The sequence below is a fragment of the Adiantum capillus-veneris genome, chromosome 1, assembly GCF_014529385.1.
Source record: "Adiantum capillus-veneris isolate H3 chromosome 1, ASM1452938v2, whole genome shotgun sequence".
Classification (NCBI taxonomy): domain Eukaryota; kingdom Viridiplantae; phylum Streptophyta; class Polypodiopsida; order Polypodiales; family Pteridaceae; genus Adiantum; species Adiantum capillus-veneris.
This window is the reverse complement of record NC_140931.1, coordinates 31,625,457-31,646,646: the sequence shown is the minus strand read 5'-3', so window position 1 is coordinate 31,646,646 and position 21,190 is coordinate 31,625,457. Positions and strand designations below refer to the sequence as shown.

The following is a 21,190-nucleotide window of genomic DNA, read 5'->3' as shown; positions in this document are numbered from 1 at the left end:
ACACATATAATACATCAGAACTCTCAAAAAACTTATCTTTAATAGGACTGTAGAGTCTATAACCACAACTACCACTTCTATACTCTACAAAAATACATTTGATTGCTTTATCATCAAGTTTTCCACGAAATTGACGAGGAATATAAGCATAAGCAAGAAAACAGAAGACACAAAGATAACTAACCGAAGGCTAGCTTGTTTATAAAGTCAACTAGTTGTGTTTGCCAAGCTAATCAAAACCATAATTGAGTGCACACTCTACAAAGGTTTTTTTCACACATGGTCAAATACACAATTGGAGTTATTAGCAGGAGATTCTCTTTATTTTCTTATTATTTGCCACTCACAATTGTGAGTGCAAATGTTATATTAACTCAAAAAAGAATGTACAATGAGTCTCAAGCACTACATGTGCCTTGAGGGGACACTATTTCCAAAAAGGGGGTTGTACAATTCATAGGCAAGAAGCCCTATTTTTTCCTTATCTAGTAGCTCCTGCCATATAGCCGACCCTACTCTTGAACTTATTTAGTATATAAGATTAGGGCTTTCGTTCACAATATCATGGAATTGAGCTACCACAAAGTTTTTCTCAAAGACTCAAATTCCAAGCTTTCCAGGTCTGCTTCACATGGCGGTATCTAGTTATTCGTGTGTACAACAGATTTGCTTGATTCTCCCTCCAAGGACCAAGTCATTCCTAAAGAAGAGTACCTTCATGTCCTTTGCACCCATTTCCAGATTTTGGTAGCAAGACCCTACAAGAAAGAGCAGTCTTTAAACAGATGCAAGGGATCCTCCGAATTTGCTTTGCTACCAGAACCCGTAACCCCCTCGTTGGCAGGCTGCTATTCTAGCCGCGTGCCCACATGGGTTCACTTGTTCAAGCATCCATTTTACAGCCACATAAAGTGTACCGGCAAGGACAAAAGTAAACTTTGGCCATAAAAACTAAACTCGTCCCATCCAGCGAACCCCCACAGTTGCAAAAAGCTTGAGCCTGTTTACTTTTAATATGATTATGACAATACATAATTTCAAAATTGCTTCACTACTTGCAGTGAACTTTAAGATGCTTCTTCAGCAAGAGCATCTGCTTTCCAATTGACTTTGTCTTTGAGCAAGCCCTCTACATGGTTTTATATTGGGCCTCGTACCTAATTTTAGTTCAAAGAAGGCTTATGGTGGAACTTTCAGAGGCACTGAACACACGGAAAAAAGCCTCCCATTACAAACATGTTGCTCATTCACTTCTAATGACTCGCGTGTGTGTGCGCGCGTGCACACATACTTGTGCGGGTTTTTTTTTTCTTTTTTTTTTTTGGGGGGGGGGGGGGGGGGGGGGGGGGGGGTGGAGAGAGAGAGATGATGTCCCTTGGGAACATGAGGATGCTTAACACAGTTTTGTCTTTTAAGATCTTCTGGCCTTCAAAGATGCCCATGGAATATGCACAAATGTTCCCTTCATAACGGCACTATCTATGGAACCTATTTCTCTCAGTGCCCATGAAAGAACCCTATAGTGGCCTATGGTAACTGAAACCTATGGTAACAACAGTCACGGCTTGATATCATGGCAGTACAACATGTCAATTTTTGTACAACATGAGCACATCTTAATTACGTAAACCAGGGTTAAGCAATCACTCCTTACTTGGACAAACTCAACCTTCTCATATCTGCTGTATTCTTCTCCATTTCTGTTGTCAACTTTGAAGTAAATGTCACTGCCGAGGGTAAATGATCTCTGACTGTAAGTCCAAATATATCCGGGCGAGCATAGTGACCCACCACATCAAAATCAAATTTTGCCCGAACTATGTCCCCAAAATCTGCAAAGTTTTGAAAGATATTCATCACTTCTTTGCATCAACAAATGTTTCTTTATTTTGACACCTCCAAACACCATTTATAATGTTTTCAGAGAAAGAATGAAATCTATAGAAAATGCATTATTTACTTTTATACAAACGGACAGATGACAGATGGAGACCGCCACAACTAACAGGTAACCGTTGCAAACACTAAATCAGCTAATGCCTGGAAGAAAATACACCTTTTTCTCTCCTGAATTGTCTCCTCATGAATCATTAAATACCTACTCCTCCCCCTCTTCCGTCTCCAAGGCAACATCTTACTTGTCAAGCAAAACTCTTAATCTAAGCAGACTATCCTGGCGGTCACAAATCTACTTTTGCAAATGCACAAAAGACAAAGAAGCGCATACGCTTTGAGGGTGTTTCCAGTTCATCCTCATCCTCTTCTAATAGTTCCGACAACTCTTCCTCCTCTGATTCGAGTGATGAGGACAGAAACGGCAGGAAACGAAGAAAGACCCAAAGATACGGAAAGAACAAGAAGGCTAAGAAGAGCACGTCCCATTGAAGATCTCGAAATTATTCAGACAATTCTAAGGAGGATTCATCCTCTTCTGAGAGTTCGGACTCTGATGAGCAGATGTTTTACTCTTAAGAGAAGCACTTTTACAGAGCCAACCAATATGACTTTCTCGAGGACAAGAGCAAGAAGATCAAAGATTTTAAGGAAGGTGGACAAGCCCTGAAGTTTGATACTTTTTCAGGCATTCGAGATACTCATAAGGCCCTCGTCTTTATTCAACAGTTTGACGTAGCTTATTCTGGAGAGCGCTATTCAGAGCACTCCAAGGTCAGGAGGGTAGCATTTTATTTGAAAGGAAATGCACAGACATGGTGGTCCACCCTATTGTTACGAAAGGAAGCACCAACGAGGTGGCTACAGTTCAAGAGACTTTTTACTTCTTCCTGGCTCACTCAGGAGTGCAAACGTGATGTGGTCACTGCTTGGAATCATCTCCCGATGACCAAGGTAGATATCTAGATATTTACTACTAGAGATTTTGGGATACTTTTTTACCAGCCTCTTCTTTTAAAAAGATCACCTTTAAGCAACACATCGAGCGATTTTGTTGTGGTCTATGCACAGAAATGTGACACTACTATTTACTGCAGAAGTCTGAGTCCATACAACAACTGATGGGATATGCTAAGACAGGATTTGCAATGCATGCGGATACACTTACGTATCCCACTGATCAACTTTTGACAACAAGGACCGTGCAAAGTTCGAATAACAGTAACAGAAGAAGAGGAAAGTTTCAGAAAAAGAAACACACACGTCCCCGATTGACAGAGGAACAACGATCTGAGTATCTCAAAACGGGGAAGTGTTTTGAATGTGGAGAACATGGGCATGTGTCAGCACGGTGCCCACACAAGGCACCTAGAGGACAATCTACAAACAAGCCATGCGCGATCACACATCAATTGAGTTGAAACAAATAAGATGTGATATGTGTAACGTTCTTCAAGTTTCTCTCAATCTTACTTGAGCCTCATGATATATCGTAACCATATTGTGCGTACATGTCAAGAGACTCGAGTAACTGTGAGAGTAATTGAAGAATGTTACATGTATCACATTTGCCCGTCTTAGCTCAAGTGAGATCGAGGAGATCCAGACCCGAGAGCGTCGAGCTGCTCAGGAGAGACGAGCCACTCACCCAGCTACGTTCATTAGGGCAGCCCTTACTCCCGACCCTCCCATGTACAACATTTTATATCCCCCCATTAGAACAGGATGGAGCTAGATTGATGCATTTTCATGGTTGTACTACCCTAAGCATATAGACATGCACATATCCCTAGTACTAGAGCTCCACCCACCCCCATAGATCTCATCATCCACCATAAGTTTTTTTCTTTTATTCTATACCAGTTTGAATTGTTTTATCTTTTCCGCCGATAGACGGAGGACATACACACATGTATACTTGATTTGTCTCATAGGCCGACTTCGGCCTCACATAGACGTTAAAAAGATCTCTCTCTCTCTCTCTCTCTCTCTCTCTCTCTCTCTCTCTCTCTCTCTCTCTCTCTCTCTCTCTCTCTTTGGTGACGATCTCACCCTCTCATAGCTTGCCCACATGCACGAAGTCATGCCAGAGATTAGGGCCGCAAGAGAAAAAGGGAAGACAGCTTTTTACAGAGAAGGAAGAGTGGTCATTACGAAGAGACACCCTACATGATGGTGCGAGACCTATGGGACCACACTGAAGATGGTTACTTGGAATTGTAATGGGTCTATGAGGTTGGATGTTGGGGCCTTCGAGGACACTTTCAGAGACAGGGACATTGTATTCTTCTCGGAGACTCACCAAGAGCCTGGACAGGTGATGCCACATGTGGGGGGATATAGATGGGAGACAGCCTACAGGACAGTCACGAGATTTGAGCATGGGAGTAAAGGTTCCAGAGGAGTAGCAGTGCTATTTAAAGAGGAGCTACAGCCCCTACTACATATTGTACGGAGAGATGAGGCTTGAGCATGCTAGATACATGTGGGTGAGGTTGAGAGCTGACACAGGTCGATTTCTATACATTGCCATATGTTACTTCCCTCCCAGTATGTCAGTATATGCTGCATCCAAATGTAGTCGCCTTTCTCTATACTGAACGATGATATATGGGAGTTTTCTAGGGATGGTGATATCATCCTCCTAGGGGACTTCAATGCCCGAACAGACAACTCTCAAACAGTCTTCTACGACACTTCAGATGAGATGCTTAAAGAGCTGGATGTGGGGGAGTTGGGGCTTGACACACGCTCACATGACAGAGAGCAAACGGAGTATGGGAGATACCTCACAGAGATGATGACTACACATGGGTTAGCCATACTTAACGGCTTACAGCGATTTCCTGGAGCAGCCGGCTTCACATGTTTTCCACACAGACATGGGGCCAGTACAGTGGACTATGTTATGACACAGCCGAGCTTTATTATCCCTTGCATTCAGGATTTCACACCTGAGACTTGGAGGTTGTCTACTATTGTGCCTATCTTCAAGGCAAGGGATCCTACAGAGCCTAGGAACTACCGCACTATTATGGTTGGACACACATTGGCACGGTTGTATGCATCCATTCTTGAGCAACGCTTGAGTATTTGGGTAGAGCATGAGGGGGTACGGGCAAAGGGTCAGGCCGGTTTCAGGAGGGGTTTCTCCACTCTTGATCATATTTTGACACTTAGAGCCATCATTGAGGAGGGCAGGTCACATGGGAGACGGATTTATTGTAGCTTTGTGGATTTCCGCAAAGCATTTGACATGGTACCGAGAGCTCGATTGATGTGTAGACTACACGAGATAGGGGTGCCCATAGAGTTGATATGGGGGATTATGGCTTTGTACAGATCAGTGATGGGACATGTATGCACTCCGGAAGGGGTATCTGATTTAGTTCACTCTACTATTGGGGTGAAACAAGGCTGCCCGTTGTCTCCTACTCTATTTGGTATGTATGTTGATGAGGTGTCTGATTACATTGACAGAGAGGGTGACAGAGGTGCCCAGCTGGCAGAGACGTGGATCCCATTGTTGTTATATGCTGATGATATTGTGTTGATATCTGACTCACCAAAGGGTATGCAGCGACATTTGGATGCACTACACAATTTTGCAGAGGATAGTGGATTGTGTGTAAACCTTGGTAAAACCAAGGTTATGGTGTTTAACACCACACCACAATGGATCAGGAAATCAGCACCTATTTTCACATATGGTCAAGAGATTGTGGAGTATACAGATGGGTACACTTACCTGGGGGCAATCTTCACTTGGCCAAGATTTTCTTTGAGAAGAGCAGCAGAGACTAGACTGACCAGAGCTTATGCGGCTCTGGGAGGACTAGAGAGGATGTGTTCGCAGGTTCAGTTTCAGAAACCTAGGACAAAGCTATGGCTCTTTGATACTTTGGTTGCATCTACTATGCTATATGTGGTGCACGTTTGGGGACCTTCTGTAGGCCAGGATGGTTGGAGACACATGGAGAGGCCCTTGGTATCTATGATCTCTCGGCTGATTAGAGCCAAAGCGTCTGTACCACATGATATCATTCGAGCGGAGTTAGCTGCCCCCCCTATGGAGATTGAGGCGCTTACCAGATCAGTCTCCTTCGTACACAGCCTATGGGATACTACCAGAGACAAATATGCCAGGCTGGACCTAGAGTCCTCCGGACAGCTAGCTCTACAAGGGGATACATCATGCTGGTATGCACAGATGACATCATGGTTTCACACACATGGCTTCACCATGGAGAGGCTGCCTCCTTTTCAATCGTGCCATCTACAAGCACCCTTGATGTCTCTGACACGGGTGGAGATTACTAGAGTCATTTGTCAGGATCTGATCCAGCTGGACACGAGGAGGACATGGATAGAGCCGGTACAGGAGTTGGGCACGAAGATGGCTTTCTATAGAGAGCATCTTCTCCACCTCACAGGGGATGGGTTTGTGACTCGACCTAGCTATATGGACACACATCTTTCTCATGGCTTGCGTTGTGCCATTGGCCAGATACGCACATCCTCACATCAGCTCGAGATTGAAACTGGCACATTCAGAGGGATACTAGCAGATAGCAAGATATGCCGCTTATGTCATCTAGAGCTAGAGACAGAGTTACATTACATATGTCATTGCACAGTGTACTATGAGATATGAGGCCATTTTCATTGTCTATTCAGAGAGAGTTTTGGGCCTCTATCTAGGGTCATGAGCTATGAGGATCAAAGATGTCTTGGACTGTATCTACTTGAGTTACACAGGCACAGACACTTTACTGAGGAAAGCTGGAGAGAGACGGTCCCAGAGACAGATTACAAATTTTTTTACACTAGATATTGGACCCCCAGAGGAGCAGACACCATTGCAGAGCTCTGCCCGCACTCATACTACCGCTACTGGCATTCTCATACATTGAGCATTGGAGCTAGGGAGATCTAGACGCCCGCGATTGAGGAGAGGAAATACACAACATCGACGGAGACTACAGCAGAGGATTTGAGCCATACTTTCTTGACGTTCACAGTGCAGATGAGGATGGATCTCCACCATATCTTCCCCCCTTCTTTCATTACTACACAATGTATTTTGTTTCAGTTCTTTTTGATCCCGAACATGGTATCAGATTCACTATGTTGTAACGGCTTGGTCTCATAGGTCATTTTGGCCTTTTAAGGACATTAATATATCATTTCATTTAATCTCTCTCTCTCTCTCAGAGACGGGCAGATACCTCTACATTGCTATCTGTTACTTTTCTCCTAGTACGTCAGTGTATGCATCACCTAGGGAACAATTCCCCTTTGCTATTTTGGATAATATGACATATGGGAGTTTTCTAAGGATGGTGACATTATCATACTAGGGGATTTCAATGCTAGGACTGCCCACCACTTGACAATATTTTATAATACTTCCGAGGAAATGCTTAGGGAGCTGGACGATACAGAGATGGGTCTATCCAGATTATCACAAGATGAGGAATACACGGAATATGGCAGATACTTGATAGATATGGGAATCGCACATAGATTGGCCATTTTGAATGGCCTACAAAGATTTTCGACAGCTAGAGGTTTTAATTGCTTTCCACACCGACATGGTGCCAGCACAGTGGATTATGTTATGGCCCAGCCAACTCTCATTCCATTCTTTCAAGATTTCATGGTGGGCACTAGGCCAATTGGAGTAGCAGTTGATTATGCTATCTTGTCCTTCACCTTGACGTTTCAGTTCAGCACAGCTCCATTAGGAGAGGTCCCTACACACATCCAGTATACCTTCATGAGGGAGACGGACTCTGTGTATATGGATGAGATATACAAGAAGCTATGCACCTAGGAGCCAAGACGGCCACTAGATGAACTCACTCAGATACTAACAGAGACGCTTCATGATGCAGCATCAAAAGCATACCCCCACAACCAGCCTACACGGAGACGATCGGGAAAAATGCCCCAGAACAGTTGGTATGATGAGAAGTGTAGAGGATGAGGATCAAGTTACAGAGGGAAGTGCTCATGGGTATTACCACACAGACAGTCACGGATTATCTTTCGCCGCCTAGTGCGACGAAAGAAAAGGGCTTATTTATCCCAGCTAGAGCAAGATCTGTATCAGTTATTTATAAGTTGGGACTCAGGCGAAGCATGGAGGCTATTCCACGAACATTCACCACCACCAACGGTCACCTCCACCGAGACATGGGGGGAATATGCCACATCTCTCTACACAGCACCAGGACAACCACCTCTACCGGACTCACTAGAGACATGCCCGGAGACATGTTCTTTCTTTACTGCCGAGAGGGTAAGGAAAGCTATTGACAGGATGAAGACAAGGAGAGCGCATGATCATGATGGTCTGGGAGCAGAGCACTTCATCCATGCCAGGGATATGCTCGCAGAGCTCCTGGTTATGATGTTTAATCGAGCCATGTATGAAGGCTTCCCTGAGACTTGGAGTATGTCCCATGATTCCCGAGAATTATCGCACCATCATGGTTGGGCACACATTAGCTAGGCTGTATGCATCCATTCTTGAACAAGAGCTGAGTAGATGGGCAGAGCGAGAGGGCATAAGAGCACCAAGGCAAGCAAGTTTCAGGAGAGGTTTCTCCACTCTTGACCAGATTCTGACACTTAGAGGTATTATTGAGGAGGGTGGACACCATGGCAAGAGGATCTATTGTTGCTTTGTGGATTTCCGCAAAGCTTTTGACACAGTGCCGAGAGCCAGACTCATACGCAGATTACAGGACATGGGTGTGCCTACAGAGCTGATTTGGGGGATTTTGGCTCTATACAGGACAGTGATGGGGCGGGTACGCACCACTGAGGGAATGTCGGACATGGTCCTCTCCAATATTGGAGTAAAGCAGGGATGCCCCCTATCCCCGACTCTTTTTGGGATGTATGTGGATGAGTTTTTGGACTATGTAGAGCGTTAGGGGGACAGGGGGGCTCAACTAGCAGGGACATGGATTCCGTTGTTACTATATGCTGATGATATTGTGCTGATCTCTGACTCACCAGAGGGGATGCAGCGTCACTTGGATGCTCTGCATACATTTGCTCGTGACAGTGGATTGTCTGTCAATCTGGGGAAAACCAAGGTTATGGTGTTCAACACCACACCACAGTGGGTCAGGAGGTCGGCACCCACATTTATGTATGGCCAGGAGACTGTGGAGTACACAAATGCATATACTTATCTTGGGGTAGTCTTCGGTGGACCGGTGTTTTCACTAAGGAGAGCATCAGAGACTAGACTGACGAGAGCATATGCAGCTTTGGGAGGACTGAAGAGGATGTGTTCGCACGTTCAGTTTCAGGAACCGCGAACAAAGCTTTGGCTTTTTGACACTCTAGTGACTCCAGCTATGCTCTATGGAGTTCAGGTATGGGGACCCTCATTAGACCACCATGGGAGATCTGGCAACACAGATGGATGGATATGTATGGAGAGGCCTCTGGTCTCTATGTTCGCTCGGATGATTCGGGCTAAGGCCTCAGTACCACATGAGATTATCCGAGCCGAGCTAGCCGCCTCCCCCCCCCTTCTCGTGGTGGAGGCGTTGACGAGATCAGTTTCTTTTATGCACAGTTTATGAGATCTCCCCAGGGACAGATACGCTCGGCTTGCCTGCGAGTCATCTCGACAACTAGCTCTCAAGGCGATACAGCATGTTGGTATGGACAGATGACAGCATGGTTTCAGTCTCATGGTCTCAAGATGGATAGATTACCTCCGCTTCAATACTCTCTGGATGCACCCTCCCTGTCTCTCACACGGACAGAGATCACCAGACTCATACGTCAGGATCTGATTCAGCTAAATACCAGGAGCACATGGATACAGCCGACACAGGAGTTGGGCACGAAGATGGCCTTCTACAGAGAGCATCTTCTCCAACTCACGGAGGACGGCTTTGTGACTAGGCCTGCATACATGGACACACACTTATCTCATGGGATAAGATGCGCTATTGGACAGATACGCACATCCTCACATCAGCTCCAAATCGAGACTAGCCGATTTCGAGGGGTGCCGGTAGGAGCTAGGATATGTCACCTATGCAACTTAGAGCCAGAGACAGAGCTGCACTACACATGTCACTACCCGGTATACTATGAGATACGCGGCCGCTCCCACTACCTTTTCAGAGAAGGATTCGGACCTTTTTCTAGAGTCATGAGATACAAGGATCAGAGGTGTCTCGGATTGTTCCTGCCAGAGCTGCGTAAACTTAGGGAGAGCTTGCTGAGAACATCAGAGGAAAGACAGTCTCAGAGACGAATCACAAATTTCTTTACACCAGCCACAAGAGAGCCAACGGAGCAGTCATTACAACAAATCTTAGAGCCTACTCATACTAGAGGTACACTACTTGATCGAGCCACGAAACTTGGCAGATCCAGACGTCCACGACCTCGGGGGGTCCCCCACTACAGATGAAGGCTGCAACAGAAGATACAGATCACTCTAGCTCGACATGCAAGACGCCCTACCAGAGTACTGATCATGGAGGAGGTCGATGAGATCCGACAGCGACCAATGAGAAATTTCATCTGAACCCACAAACACACACACACACACACACACACACACACACAACCCCATTTCCTTTCTCCTTAGCATCTTAGTGTTAGTTCTTTGTACCTTTGTAATTTCCGTACTCAGACATGGTATCAAATTCACCAATTGTAACTTTTTTGGTCTTATAGGCCATTTTGGCCTTTTGAAGACGTTAATATTTCATTTCATTTCATCTCTCTCTCTCTCTCTCTCTCTCTCTCTCTCTCTCTCTCTCTCTCTCTCTCTCTCTCTCTCCAGTCTGAGTACCACAGAGGCAGAGGGGACACCACCACCACAGAGCTCGGTTCCCATCCATACACACACCAGCGGTACTCTCATTGATCGAGCTATAGAGTTAGGGAGATCGAGACGACCGCGATTGAGGAGGGGAGCCACGCAGCACCGGCGGAGATTGCGGCAGAGGATCCACAGGATTCTAGCACGACACCCAGAGTGTCGATCACGATAGGCTTCATGCTACTGCTATATTGTATCATGGTGACACTTATCCCCACTTTGTGCCCTTATGGCATGATACCATTGCTCAGCCTACCAGCCACCCATAGGAGTCGGTAGCACTCCTATCAGTTCTTTGTTTGTAGTTTTCTTTGTTTGTACCCAGACTTGGTACTAGACTCATCATTGTAATCAGTTGGTCTCATAGGTCATTTTGGCCTTTTGTAGACGTTAATATATCATTTCATTTCTCTCTCTCTCCCCCTCCCCCGCCCCCGCCCCTCTCTCTCTCTCTCTCTCTCTCTCTCTCTCTCTCTCTCTCTCTCTCTCTCTCTCTCTCTCTCTCTCTCTCTCTCTCTCTCTCTCTCTCTCTCTCTCTCTCTCTCTCTCAGCATGTCGCGTGGGGTGTACAAAACTGTATCCAATGGCATGGCCATAGGAAAGTAGAAGGCCTATACCATAATCAAGCTATACATCAAGGTGGCTCATGTGATGAATGGAGTAAGAACCATCAAGATGGAGCATACTGCCATTGTATCTCATCTCTGTTGGAAAGTTAAAAACTGACCTGATCTGCACCAACATTGAAGAAAAGCATGTTACCGCTCCCCCGCTTATTCCATTGACTCCGAAGAGAGTGGATAATGTCAAGCCAAATGCTGGTGAGCGAGCATCTCCTGTAAGCCCAGTGGTGCCCCACCGAAAACGTGGAGGCGGCGAGCCTTCCAAACATTCCACAAGGTGATCATGACTATCGTGCAAAATATCAGGTCTCCAGACTGTGGATCACACTGTTTGGCTATCGCCAGGATCATGCTCAAAGTGCCTTGATAATATCCATCTTCTGTCAGCATGAACACCGGACCAATGACATAACACTCATAAAACAAGTGTTCTCCAAGGAGGTGCATGAGCCAAGACATTGTAACTCACATGAAAAAGCCAAATTGTACACCAAATCTACTCAACAATAAAACAAACGCTCTTGAAATGGGATAGGCAGCATGGCACATCCATAAGCAATGATTGGGGAGCTCAATAGTGTGAAGTTTACACCTAGTGCATGGGGAATCATGTCGCATGGAAGCAACCAGAGTCCTAGCAAATGATCCACCATGGACTAGCAGCCATAGAAAATAAGAGATCCGTCTAGCTAAATTGAAATCCCAAAGTGTTGACCAGCTATGTCTCAGATATACATGTGAAAGACCCTCCTATAACCAAAAATCTGCAACCGAGTAGGCTGCTCTCTCTGATGTCTAACTAGGGCAAAACACCCAATCCTAACTGTATACTCGAACAAGTAATAAAATCACAAGGCCTGCCCTTGAGAGCAAGGGTGGAAGGTAAAAAGACCACCATCAAAAGGCTGCTGCTGACAAGCACAGAAGGGCCCAAGCTTTAAAGAAAATGATTGGGTCTTATTAAAATTTCCCAAGGCTCAATTAAGGCACACGACGGGCAAGAATCCTACGGGACACCAAAAGTACTATGCTAAGCTAGCAAAAAGGTACTATGATCCCTTCCAGATTCTTAGGCCAATCAATGAGATTGCCTATCAACTCAAGTTGCCCAATCATTGGCTCATACACAATGCTTTCCATGTGAGCCTATTAAAGCCTTACAAAGGAGAGCCACCTCAAGAACCAACTACTGAAGATCCACCGGAGATCGAGGACCAAGAAGAGGTGCTGCAGCCCGAGTCCATTCTCCGACATGAAGACAAGGTACTAAGAGGCGGTAAGACTATCCGACGATATCTTATTCAGTTTAAGAATTATCCTTTTGAAGATACTAGATGGATGCAAGGCATACAATTAAAGGATAACCTAAACCTTGTCAATGCTTACAATGCTTCCCAAGAGTAAGCAAATGTGCAAAATGTTAAAAATGAACAAAGTTTTTGTCTTATAAGACTCTTTTTCTTTATTGTGCACAAAAATGAAGTAGTATGCATGCTTAGATCAAGTTTGCGGGGACGCCGTCTCCCAAACACCAAGTAGAGCTTGTCACTCTACTATGGAAGATTGATAGGACTAATGTGCAGACATGCTTGCGGCAACCTCAGGCTCTCAAGCGCCAAATGGACAAGTCATCCATTGTGGAATGATGTCGTAGGGTAACATAGGGATCCTCTACCCGCTAAGAAAAGGACTAATGAATTTGTTTTATCTTCTCTACCCCATAGTCGAGGACGACTATGATTTCAAGAGAGAGGTAATGTCATAATAATCAATATCTAATTCTCCTAAATGATTTTCTCATGTTAAACTGATCATTTAATATGGGGAAGTGCCAAGGGAGAAAAAGCTAGAATATTGGTTATGCTAGCAGACCGGCCACAGTAGGATCCAAAGGAGGGAAAATAGGGATCCAAAGGGAGGCCCATCTGCAAAAGAGCCATGTGCAACAATGGGCTTAAAAGACCCTAAGGTTAAGCCCATTAAGACTTCCAAAATGCTAAGGTTCCAAAATTCAAAGGTTGTGTCCAAAGGTCAAGCATGGGGGGAATTGGATGCTTTGTGTGTGTCCCAAAAGTCTTTATCAATCCCTACATAGGAGGGGGCGAGCCTTGAGAGTAGGGGATGAGAGAGAAACTCACACACACACAAGCTCCCTTTACACAAAGGGAATGAGGGACACATGTCAGCTCCCTAGCCCAGATGCCCACAAGGTGTACCCAATTCCTATTGGATGGCCTTGAAGGTGGACCAATGAGAATGAGGCTAGAGTAAATCTAGTTTAATTAGACCTTCATAAGTTCAGAATAGTCTGAACTCACGAATTATAAGAGGGAATAAAGCACTCATAAAACTATAAAAGCAAGGGACACAAGAAAAGAAAAGAAAAACAAAAACAAACAAACAAACTAACTAAATCACTTTGTTTGCTACGAAACAAAACTAGATAAAACAAAACATTATTAACTTAAAAATGTTTTTAGAAAAGGCATGTGTAAAATAAGATGACGCAACTTACTTGGCTTAAAACAAGTACTCAACTTTAAGCAGAAAAAGGATAAGACATCTTAAAAACTTAATCCTAGAAATCAAACTTCACACAACAACTTCTAACGGAACACATTCTTAAGTCCTCACGTAAGCTAAATACGAAAATGAAAAATGAATACTACTACAAACCTACGAAGAGCAAAGAACAAACTTGACAATATGTGATCTCAACTTCGCTGTTTGTCCAAACAGGAAGAATAAGATTATCACCTTTATCATGCATAGCTTGGACAACAGCTATGACATCCCTACTCACGTCGTCAGTGCCCAAGAGTAGGTGCACGTTTATATAGAGGTCATTTATGCTTTGAACGTACTCTATAAAACCAACAATCTGAGTTTCTATCACCCTCCGGAGGTGATGGGTATACTCGGCCATGATAAAGGCTAGCATTTGTCAAGCTATAGTAAAAATACTAGAAGCGCTAAAGATCAAAACAACAACATAAGGTGTTATTAAGTCAAACAATAAGTGGGCTTTTTAGCTCCCCACTTCTATTGAATTTACTACTGATTATCTTGAACATTCCAAAGGAAGAAACATTAAAAATAAACTTACTACGATGCAAAAATGAACGAACGTTTTTCATGATTCTTTTGAATGAGTATCCTTTTTCAACTAGTAAAGAAACAAGATGGCAAGATTGAACAACAAAAGTAGATTTACTAGAACAAAGACGAGAAAATCTAAATAGTTGAGAGCAAATGACACTGTACTTAGCTAAAAGAGAAATATTCAAAGAAATGTAAGGCATACGGATGATTTTTAGATTGGCATATTCTGGTTCAAGGCGCTTATCATAGATATCTACCTCTAATTGTAACAGACTTGGACACTCCAAGTCAAGAATCGACCGCGACAGCACCAAATAACCAGTTCAAAACAATTCACAGATCACAATAGATTTGCACTGGCCCGGCGGAGTTCCGTGCCTAGAGATATTGGCCCCAAAGACTGGCGCCCCTTTCGGTATTTCTTTTTATATTAATCAGATCAAAGTACAAGAGAGTGGTTAGGGTTTCACTCTCAGACTCTGCGTCCAGATGCTCTGAGAAGTGAAGCCCTCACGACTTATTTACAGATACAAGGGATGCCCAAAAGCAGAGCCCCAAAAGCTTTTAAAATAAAAAGCATCAGTTCTCTCTCTCTCTTAGAGAGTCTTTTCTCTTTTTTAATAAAAAAAGCAAGATTCGTGTCGCTCATCATTTTCCAAAAAAAAAAAAATCCAACCTCCGCTGTTGTCCGCTACGTCATCACTTTGTGACATACCCCCCTCTTGAAAGCATTGTAATCGACCGCGATTACGCCTGCAAAACCGACAAAAGCCATAACCGTCTTAGCAGACACTGACTGTTAGTACCTACGTACTAGGAACACACATCTAGCACATGTACAAAATCGACAGTCACATCACATGACATTCAACATTCATTCGGATCTTAGACCATGATTTATCGGCAATGTAGCTAGCAATCACATCTAGGTCCAATCGGGACCTCATCGATGTCCGATTGACTAACCCCTATTGCAACCATGTCTATTCGAGATCACTCAGACCAAAATACTGCAGTCATTTCGTCTATCAATTCCTGCACTCACAAGAAGTCAAGAACAAATCAGTATCATTATCAGGAATTCCATTTCATAAAGTCATCCAGCAGAATACTCTCAGCTCTCAGTATCCCTGAATCTCAAAGAGACATCAATGACTTTAGTATCAAAATCAAGGCATCTGTTGACAAGGGAGCGGAGTGACTCCCCTCTTGTGCATCCCACTACACCATATCTCCGGCCAAGCTGAATTCTGGGTTCCGTTTGGAGTAGACTATGCTAAACCAAAACATCGAGGTAAAGTTTCACAATCCGAGGAGTATCTGCTAGGTCCTCCTCCTCCATCCACTTCGCATCAAATGCAGGAAAGTTCTTGAACTTAACCAAGAACCCACCTTCGGACTTTACCTTTCTTCGTATCGTTATGTGCCAAAATCTGCTCAAGAACAAGAACTTCCTCGTTTTCTTCCACTTTGGGTTGCTCATCAGGCTCCCCATCATCAGGCACATCACCCTTAACAGGGTTCAAGAGACTCACATGCAATGCATTGTGAATCCTCCAAGTATCTGGCAGTTTCAATCGGAAGGAGACATCATATATCTTGTCAATGATCTAGAAAGGTCCGTAGTATCGCATACTAAGCTTTGGAAAAAGCCTCTCCTTTCCCTTTTTCTTTCGTAGGCGTGCCTTCTCAAAACGTAAGAGCACCCAATCATCCTCCTTCAATTTCAAGTCGCGACGATGGCGATCCGCTGCCTTTTTCTGTCGTTCTTGGGACTCCTGCAAAGTCTCGCGAACCTCGGCAAAAGCCGTATCCAAATCTCGCGAATATTCATCCGCTTCAAATATCTAATCTTTCGTGCTCAAGACGGATGGAGCCTTCGCAGCACTTTCAACAATCTCACATGGTGTCTTCCCCGTCGAAGAGTGTATCGTGTTATTGTAGGCAAATTCCACCAAAGGTAAGTTCTTTTCCCATTGAGTCTTCTGATCCGAGATACAAGACTTCAATAAATCTAAAATCACTAAATTGGCAATCTCAAATTGCCCGTCAGTCTGCAAGTGGAACGATGACGAGAACTGCAACCGCGTGCCAATGTTCTCCCAAATTGCCTTCCAAAACAAACTCATTAATCTGAGGTCTCTGTCGGAGACAATCCTCTCAGGCGTGCCATGTAATCGGAAAATCATCGTGATCATTCTGTGTTCTCGGGAGATCAAAAATGAAATCCATTTCAATATTTTCCCAGGGATGGGTGGGTATGGGTAAATGCTGTAACAATCCTTGTGCCTTATGCCTGTCAAACTTGACCTTCTGGCATACTGCGCACAAACTCTTTCACATCCTTTTTGAGTCTCGGCCTAAAGAAGTATCTCTCTACCCCCTTCATGGTGGTAGCAATGCCGCAGTGACCCGTAAAAGGTGGACAGTGGCATTCAGTCATAACCTTATCCCTCAACGGCTGTGTAACGCACAACATAGTCTTTCTCATCAAGTAGCCTTCCCGAAGGGGGAGTATCCAACTACTGTCTCCCCATCCCGTATCCGTGTGAAAATATCTGCAAAATCTGTATCTGTGGCATACTGATCGACCATATCCTCGAAGCTCCTATGATGTATCGCGGAAACAGTCAGAACCAACGATTTCCGAGACAAAGCATCTGCCACCACATTCTTTTGTCCTTGCACATGGACAATCTGGAAGTGGAACTGTGACAAGATGTTCGCCCACCGCATCTGCTTTTCCGAAAGCTGCTTCTGTGACAAGAAGTAGCGCAAACTCTGATGGTCTGTAAAGACATTAAAATCCGCTCCGAGTAGGTAATGCCGCCACCGAGTAAGAGCATGGATAACCACCAAAAGCTCTTTCTCATAGATCTGTGCTGTCATCTCCGGCCTAGAGAACAAACGGCTCTCGTAAGCTATGACATGGCCTTCTTGCATCAAGACCGCACCCAGACTACGACCACAAGCATCACAATATACTTCAAATGACTTCTGCAAGTCCGGCAAAGTCAAAATAGGTCCCATAGTCAATTTCTCTTCCAATGTCCGAAAGGCAGTCACCTCTGTGGGTCCCCACGAAAAAGGTACTCCTTTCTGTGTCAAGGTATGCAAAGGGGAAGCAACCTCTGCAAACTTTCGTATGAACCGCCTGTAATACGAACACAGTCCCAAGAAGCTTCTAACTTCATGGACATTCCTCAAATCGGGCCAATCACGGATAGTCTCTATCTTAGCCGGGTCCATTTGCACTCCTGCTGCTGACACAATGTGTCCCAAAAAGTGTATCTCTGGTAGGAAAAATTCACTTTTCTTTGCATTATCACTAACGTGTGATTTCGTAATGCCTGAAAGACTTGAAGCAGATGATCTCTGTGTTCTGCCTCATTCTTGGAGAAAACAATGATGTCGTCAAAGAAAGTGCCAACAAACAGCCTATACTCTCGAAAAATCATGTCCATCATCCGGTTAAATGTCGCAGGAGCATTGGTTAAGCCAAAAGGCATCACCAAAACTCAAAGTCGTCCGAAAAGCTGTCTTGTAGACATCTCCTGGCGCTATCCTGATCGATAATATCCACTCTTCAAGTCAATCCTACTAAAGCACGAGGATCCCTGTAACCTGTCAAGTATATCATCGATCCTAGGAATCAAAATTCTGTTCTTGAGAGTGATTTTGTTGAGAGCGCTATAATCGATGCACATTCTCCAAGATCCGTCTTTCTTCAAAACCAACAATACTGGAGAGCAATACGGTGAAGTACTAGGCTGGACAAGACCCTTTTCCAAGAGGTCTCTCACTGGGTTCATAATCTTTTCATTCTGTACTCGGCTCACACGATAAGGTGGCCGATTTGGTAGCGTACTTCCAGGTATCAGATCAATGGTTTGATCTTCAGGCCCTCTGAAAAGCAATCGGCATGAGTGTGGAGAAAAAATCTTGGCGTTCTTTTGATCAGGTCAAAACATATTCAACCTTTATCCAACGTACAGTTCTCTCCCAAAAGAATGAGTAAGAAACTGAAGTTCATCAAGTACAATCTCTAAGCCCTCATTTATCAAAGTCGCTTTCTCGGCCCGGTAGTCAACCACGGCGTAGTTCTTGTGGTACCAAGGGATCCTGAGTAGAGCGTCACTCGCGTGCCGTGAACACCCCCGTCATTGCAAACGAAGTTTGCCAATGCTCGGTGTAATGACAACATCCCATCCGGGTGCCAGTCGAACTACCTCCACCTGTGGCGTCAGTCTGTCGGGCGTAATTCCAAATCGAGCCACCAATTCCAAGTGAAAAGAAGTTGGCCTTGGCTCCTTCAAAAGAGCTTCCTAGTCCTTCACTTTGCCCCAAAAGCGGCAAAGTTTGTACTTTCATTCATTAGATTCAGTGCAGGTCCCACGCCATGTGGTACCAGTTCTGCTTTTCTATCTGCCTTTTCTGCCACATTCCTCAGCTGCTCTCAAACTCTTAGACCTGTCGTCGTCTTTATCATTTTGTTCTTTCTGTGCCTTTTTAGGGCACTTCGTGGAGATATGTCCCTGTTCCCCGCATCCAAAGCACTTCCCCTCTCTGATGAAGAGAGCTCTCTCCTCAGGAGTAAGCTTGGGTCGTGCATCATTTTTCTCTGGGTTGCTCTTTTTCTTTCTACTTTCATTCCCAGAAGTCTGTTCGGCTCGTTGTGTCATGGCCTCATCTGTGGGGTAGGTCAGACTGCCATTGTGAATGGCAAAGCCCCGCTTCGCATGACTCATCAACTCCTGAATAGAAGCTGACTTCTGTTCCAAGCAGTGATCTCGGATCTCTGTAGGTAGACCCAAGGTAAACCGCTCAATCTGTTCTCTAAACGAGATCTTCTTAAATGAAGAGGCGGGTAGAAAAGAGCTCCAGAATCTTTCACAATAAGCATTTATTGTATCTTTCTTGGTCATCCGAAGATGGTTCCAAGCAGTTGGTACATCTAGTTCATATTCTTGCGTCAACCAAGAAGAAATAAAAATCTTCTTAAATTTCAGCCATTTAACTGGCGCACTCTTGTTAAAAGAAGCGTGGACCACCAAGTACGAGCATTCCCCTTAAGGTAAGAGGTAGCTCTCCGAATCTTGGAGTCCTCTGAATAGCGTCCTCCGACGAAAGCGATGTCAAACTGCTGTATAAAAGACAAAGCCTTCGAAGCATCTGAGTATCCTGAAAAAGTATCAAACTTGATCGAGTGGCCACCTTCCTTAAACTCTCCGACTTTCTTGCTTTTATCTTCGACAAAGTCATACTGGTTGGCTTTGTAAAAATTCTTCTTGTTCGCATAAAACTTTCCGTCATCGGAATCTGAGCTGTCTGTAGACGAGTCCTCAGTAGAACTGTCAGTCTCTGGGCGAGATGTAGCCTTCTTTGCCTTTTTCTTGCCCTTTCCGAAGCTTTGTTTCTTGCTTCGCTTTTTACCTTTTCTATCTTCTTCGCTCGAATCCGAGGTGCTAGAAGAACTATCAGAAGAAGAACTGGGTCGACTGATCATTACTTGAAGCCATAGGTGCCGCGGAAAAAAAAAATCAGGGATCGGATTTCCCGTAGAAGAGAAATCGGCCGTGCTCTGATACCACTGTAACAGACTCGGACACTCCAAGTCAAGAATCGACCGCGACAGCACCATATAACCACTTCAAAACAAAGATCACAATAGATTTGCACTGGCCCGGCGGAGTTCCGTGCCTAGAGATATTGGCCCCAAAGACTGGCGCCCCTTTAGGTATTTCTTTTTATATTAATCAAATCAAAGTACAAGAGGGTGGTTAGGGTTTCACTCTCAGACTCTGCGTCCAGATGCTCTGAGAAGTGAAGCCCTCACCACTTATTTAAAGATACAAGGGATGCCCAAAAGCAAAGCCCCAAAAGCTTTTAAAATAAAAAAGCATCAGTTCTCTCTCTCTCTTAGAGAGTCTTTTCTCTTTTTTTATAAAAAAAAACAAGATTTGCGTCGCTCATCATTTTCCACCACAAAAAAAAAAAAATTCAGCCTCTGCGATTTCCGGAAATTAGGATTTGTAGCAAAAATTAGGGCTTGCAGGAATTTTAGGGTTTCTGGCAGAAATTAGGGTTTCTGCTGTCTGCCACGTCATCACTTTGTGACACTAGTCCCAAGGGAGTCTGAAAAATCTTAAGGTCTAAAAAAGCACAACAATCACTATTTGTGGTACAGTTAAGTTCACAAAACTCCTTGGGATAAACTCCTCCGCCTGCAAAACTCGAATTCAAGTACATAAAATCTTGAAAAGAAGGAACATCAGGGACAAAAAGATCATCTACAAAGCGTCTTACATTGCATAACTTGTGCAAAAATATTGTTAAGGACAAGACGCTCCATAAAATCAAACTCATAAGTAAAAAGATAGAAATTAGCAAGATAGACAGCACAATTGGTGCCCATAGGGATACCAATTGTTTGCTTGAAAAAAGAGTCGCCGATGGTTATATATAAATTGTCCAAAAGAAAATCTAACCAAGATATGATGTCAATGTCATCTACAATCCTGGTGAATCTCTTTCTGCCTTTGTCTACATCTACATTCTTATTTTTCAGCCATAAGAAGTCAAAGTTCAAGGCCGACTTTTCTACTAGCAATGCCTTGTACCTATCCTTCTCAAGCTTGTACGCAAAAACTTTTGAAATAAGAGACTTGACTCTAAATTTAAGGTCCTCCAAATTTAGCTTCGT

General features: G+C 44.2%; 1 protein-coding gene and 1 pseudogene across 2 annotated transcripts in view; one reads left to right on the top strand and one right to left on the bottom strand.

Moving 5' to 3' along the window:
- Positions 1–315: 315 nt before the first annotated feature.
- NIT4 (nitrilase 4) overlaps positions 316–21,190 on the bottom strand; it is a 76,790-nt gene continuing 55,915 nt past the window's right edge. Inside the window, exons 5-6 of one of the 2 annotated variants that reach the window (XM_086515317.1) lie at positions 1,670–1,832; positions 316–758 (exon numbers count right to left, since the gene is read on the bottom strand). In XM_086515317.1, coding sequence (XP_086371443.1) covers positions 701–758; positions 1,670–1,832 — 221 coding nt within the window. In that variant the 3' untranslated portion in view covers positions 316–700. Of the gene's footprint in view, positions 759–1,654; positions 1,833–21,190 lie in introns of both variants that reach the window. The other variant, XM_086515312.1, reaches the window with a different exon arrangement.
- Positions 5,738–6,829, top strand: LOC147464506 (uncharacterized; annotated as a pseudogene).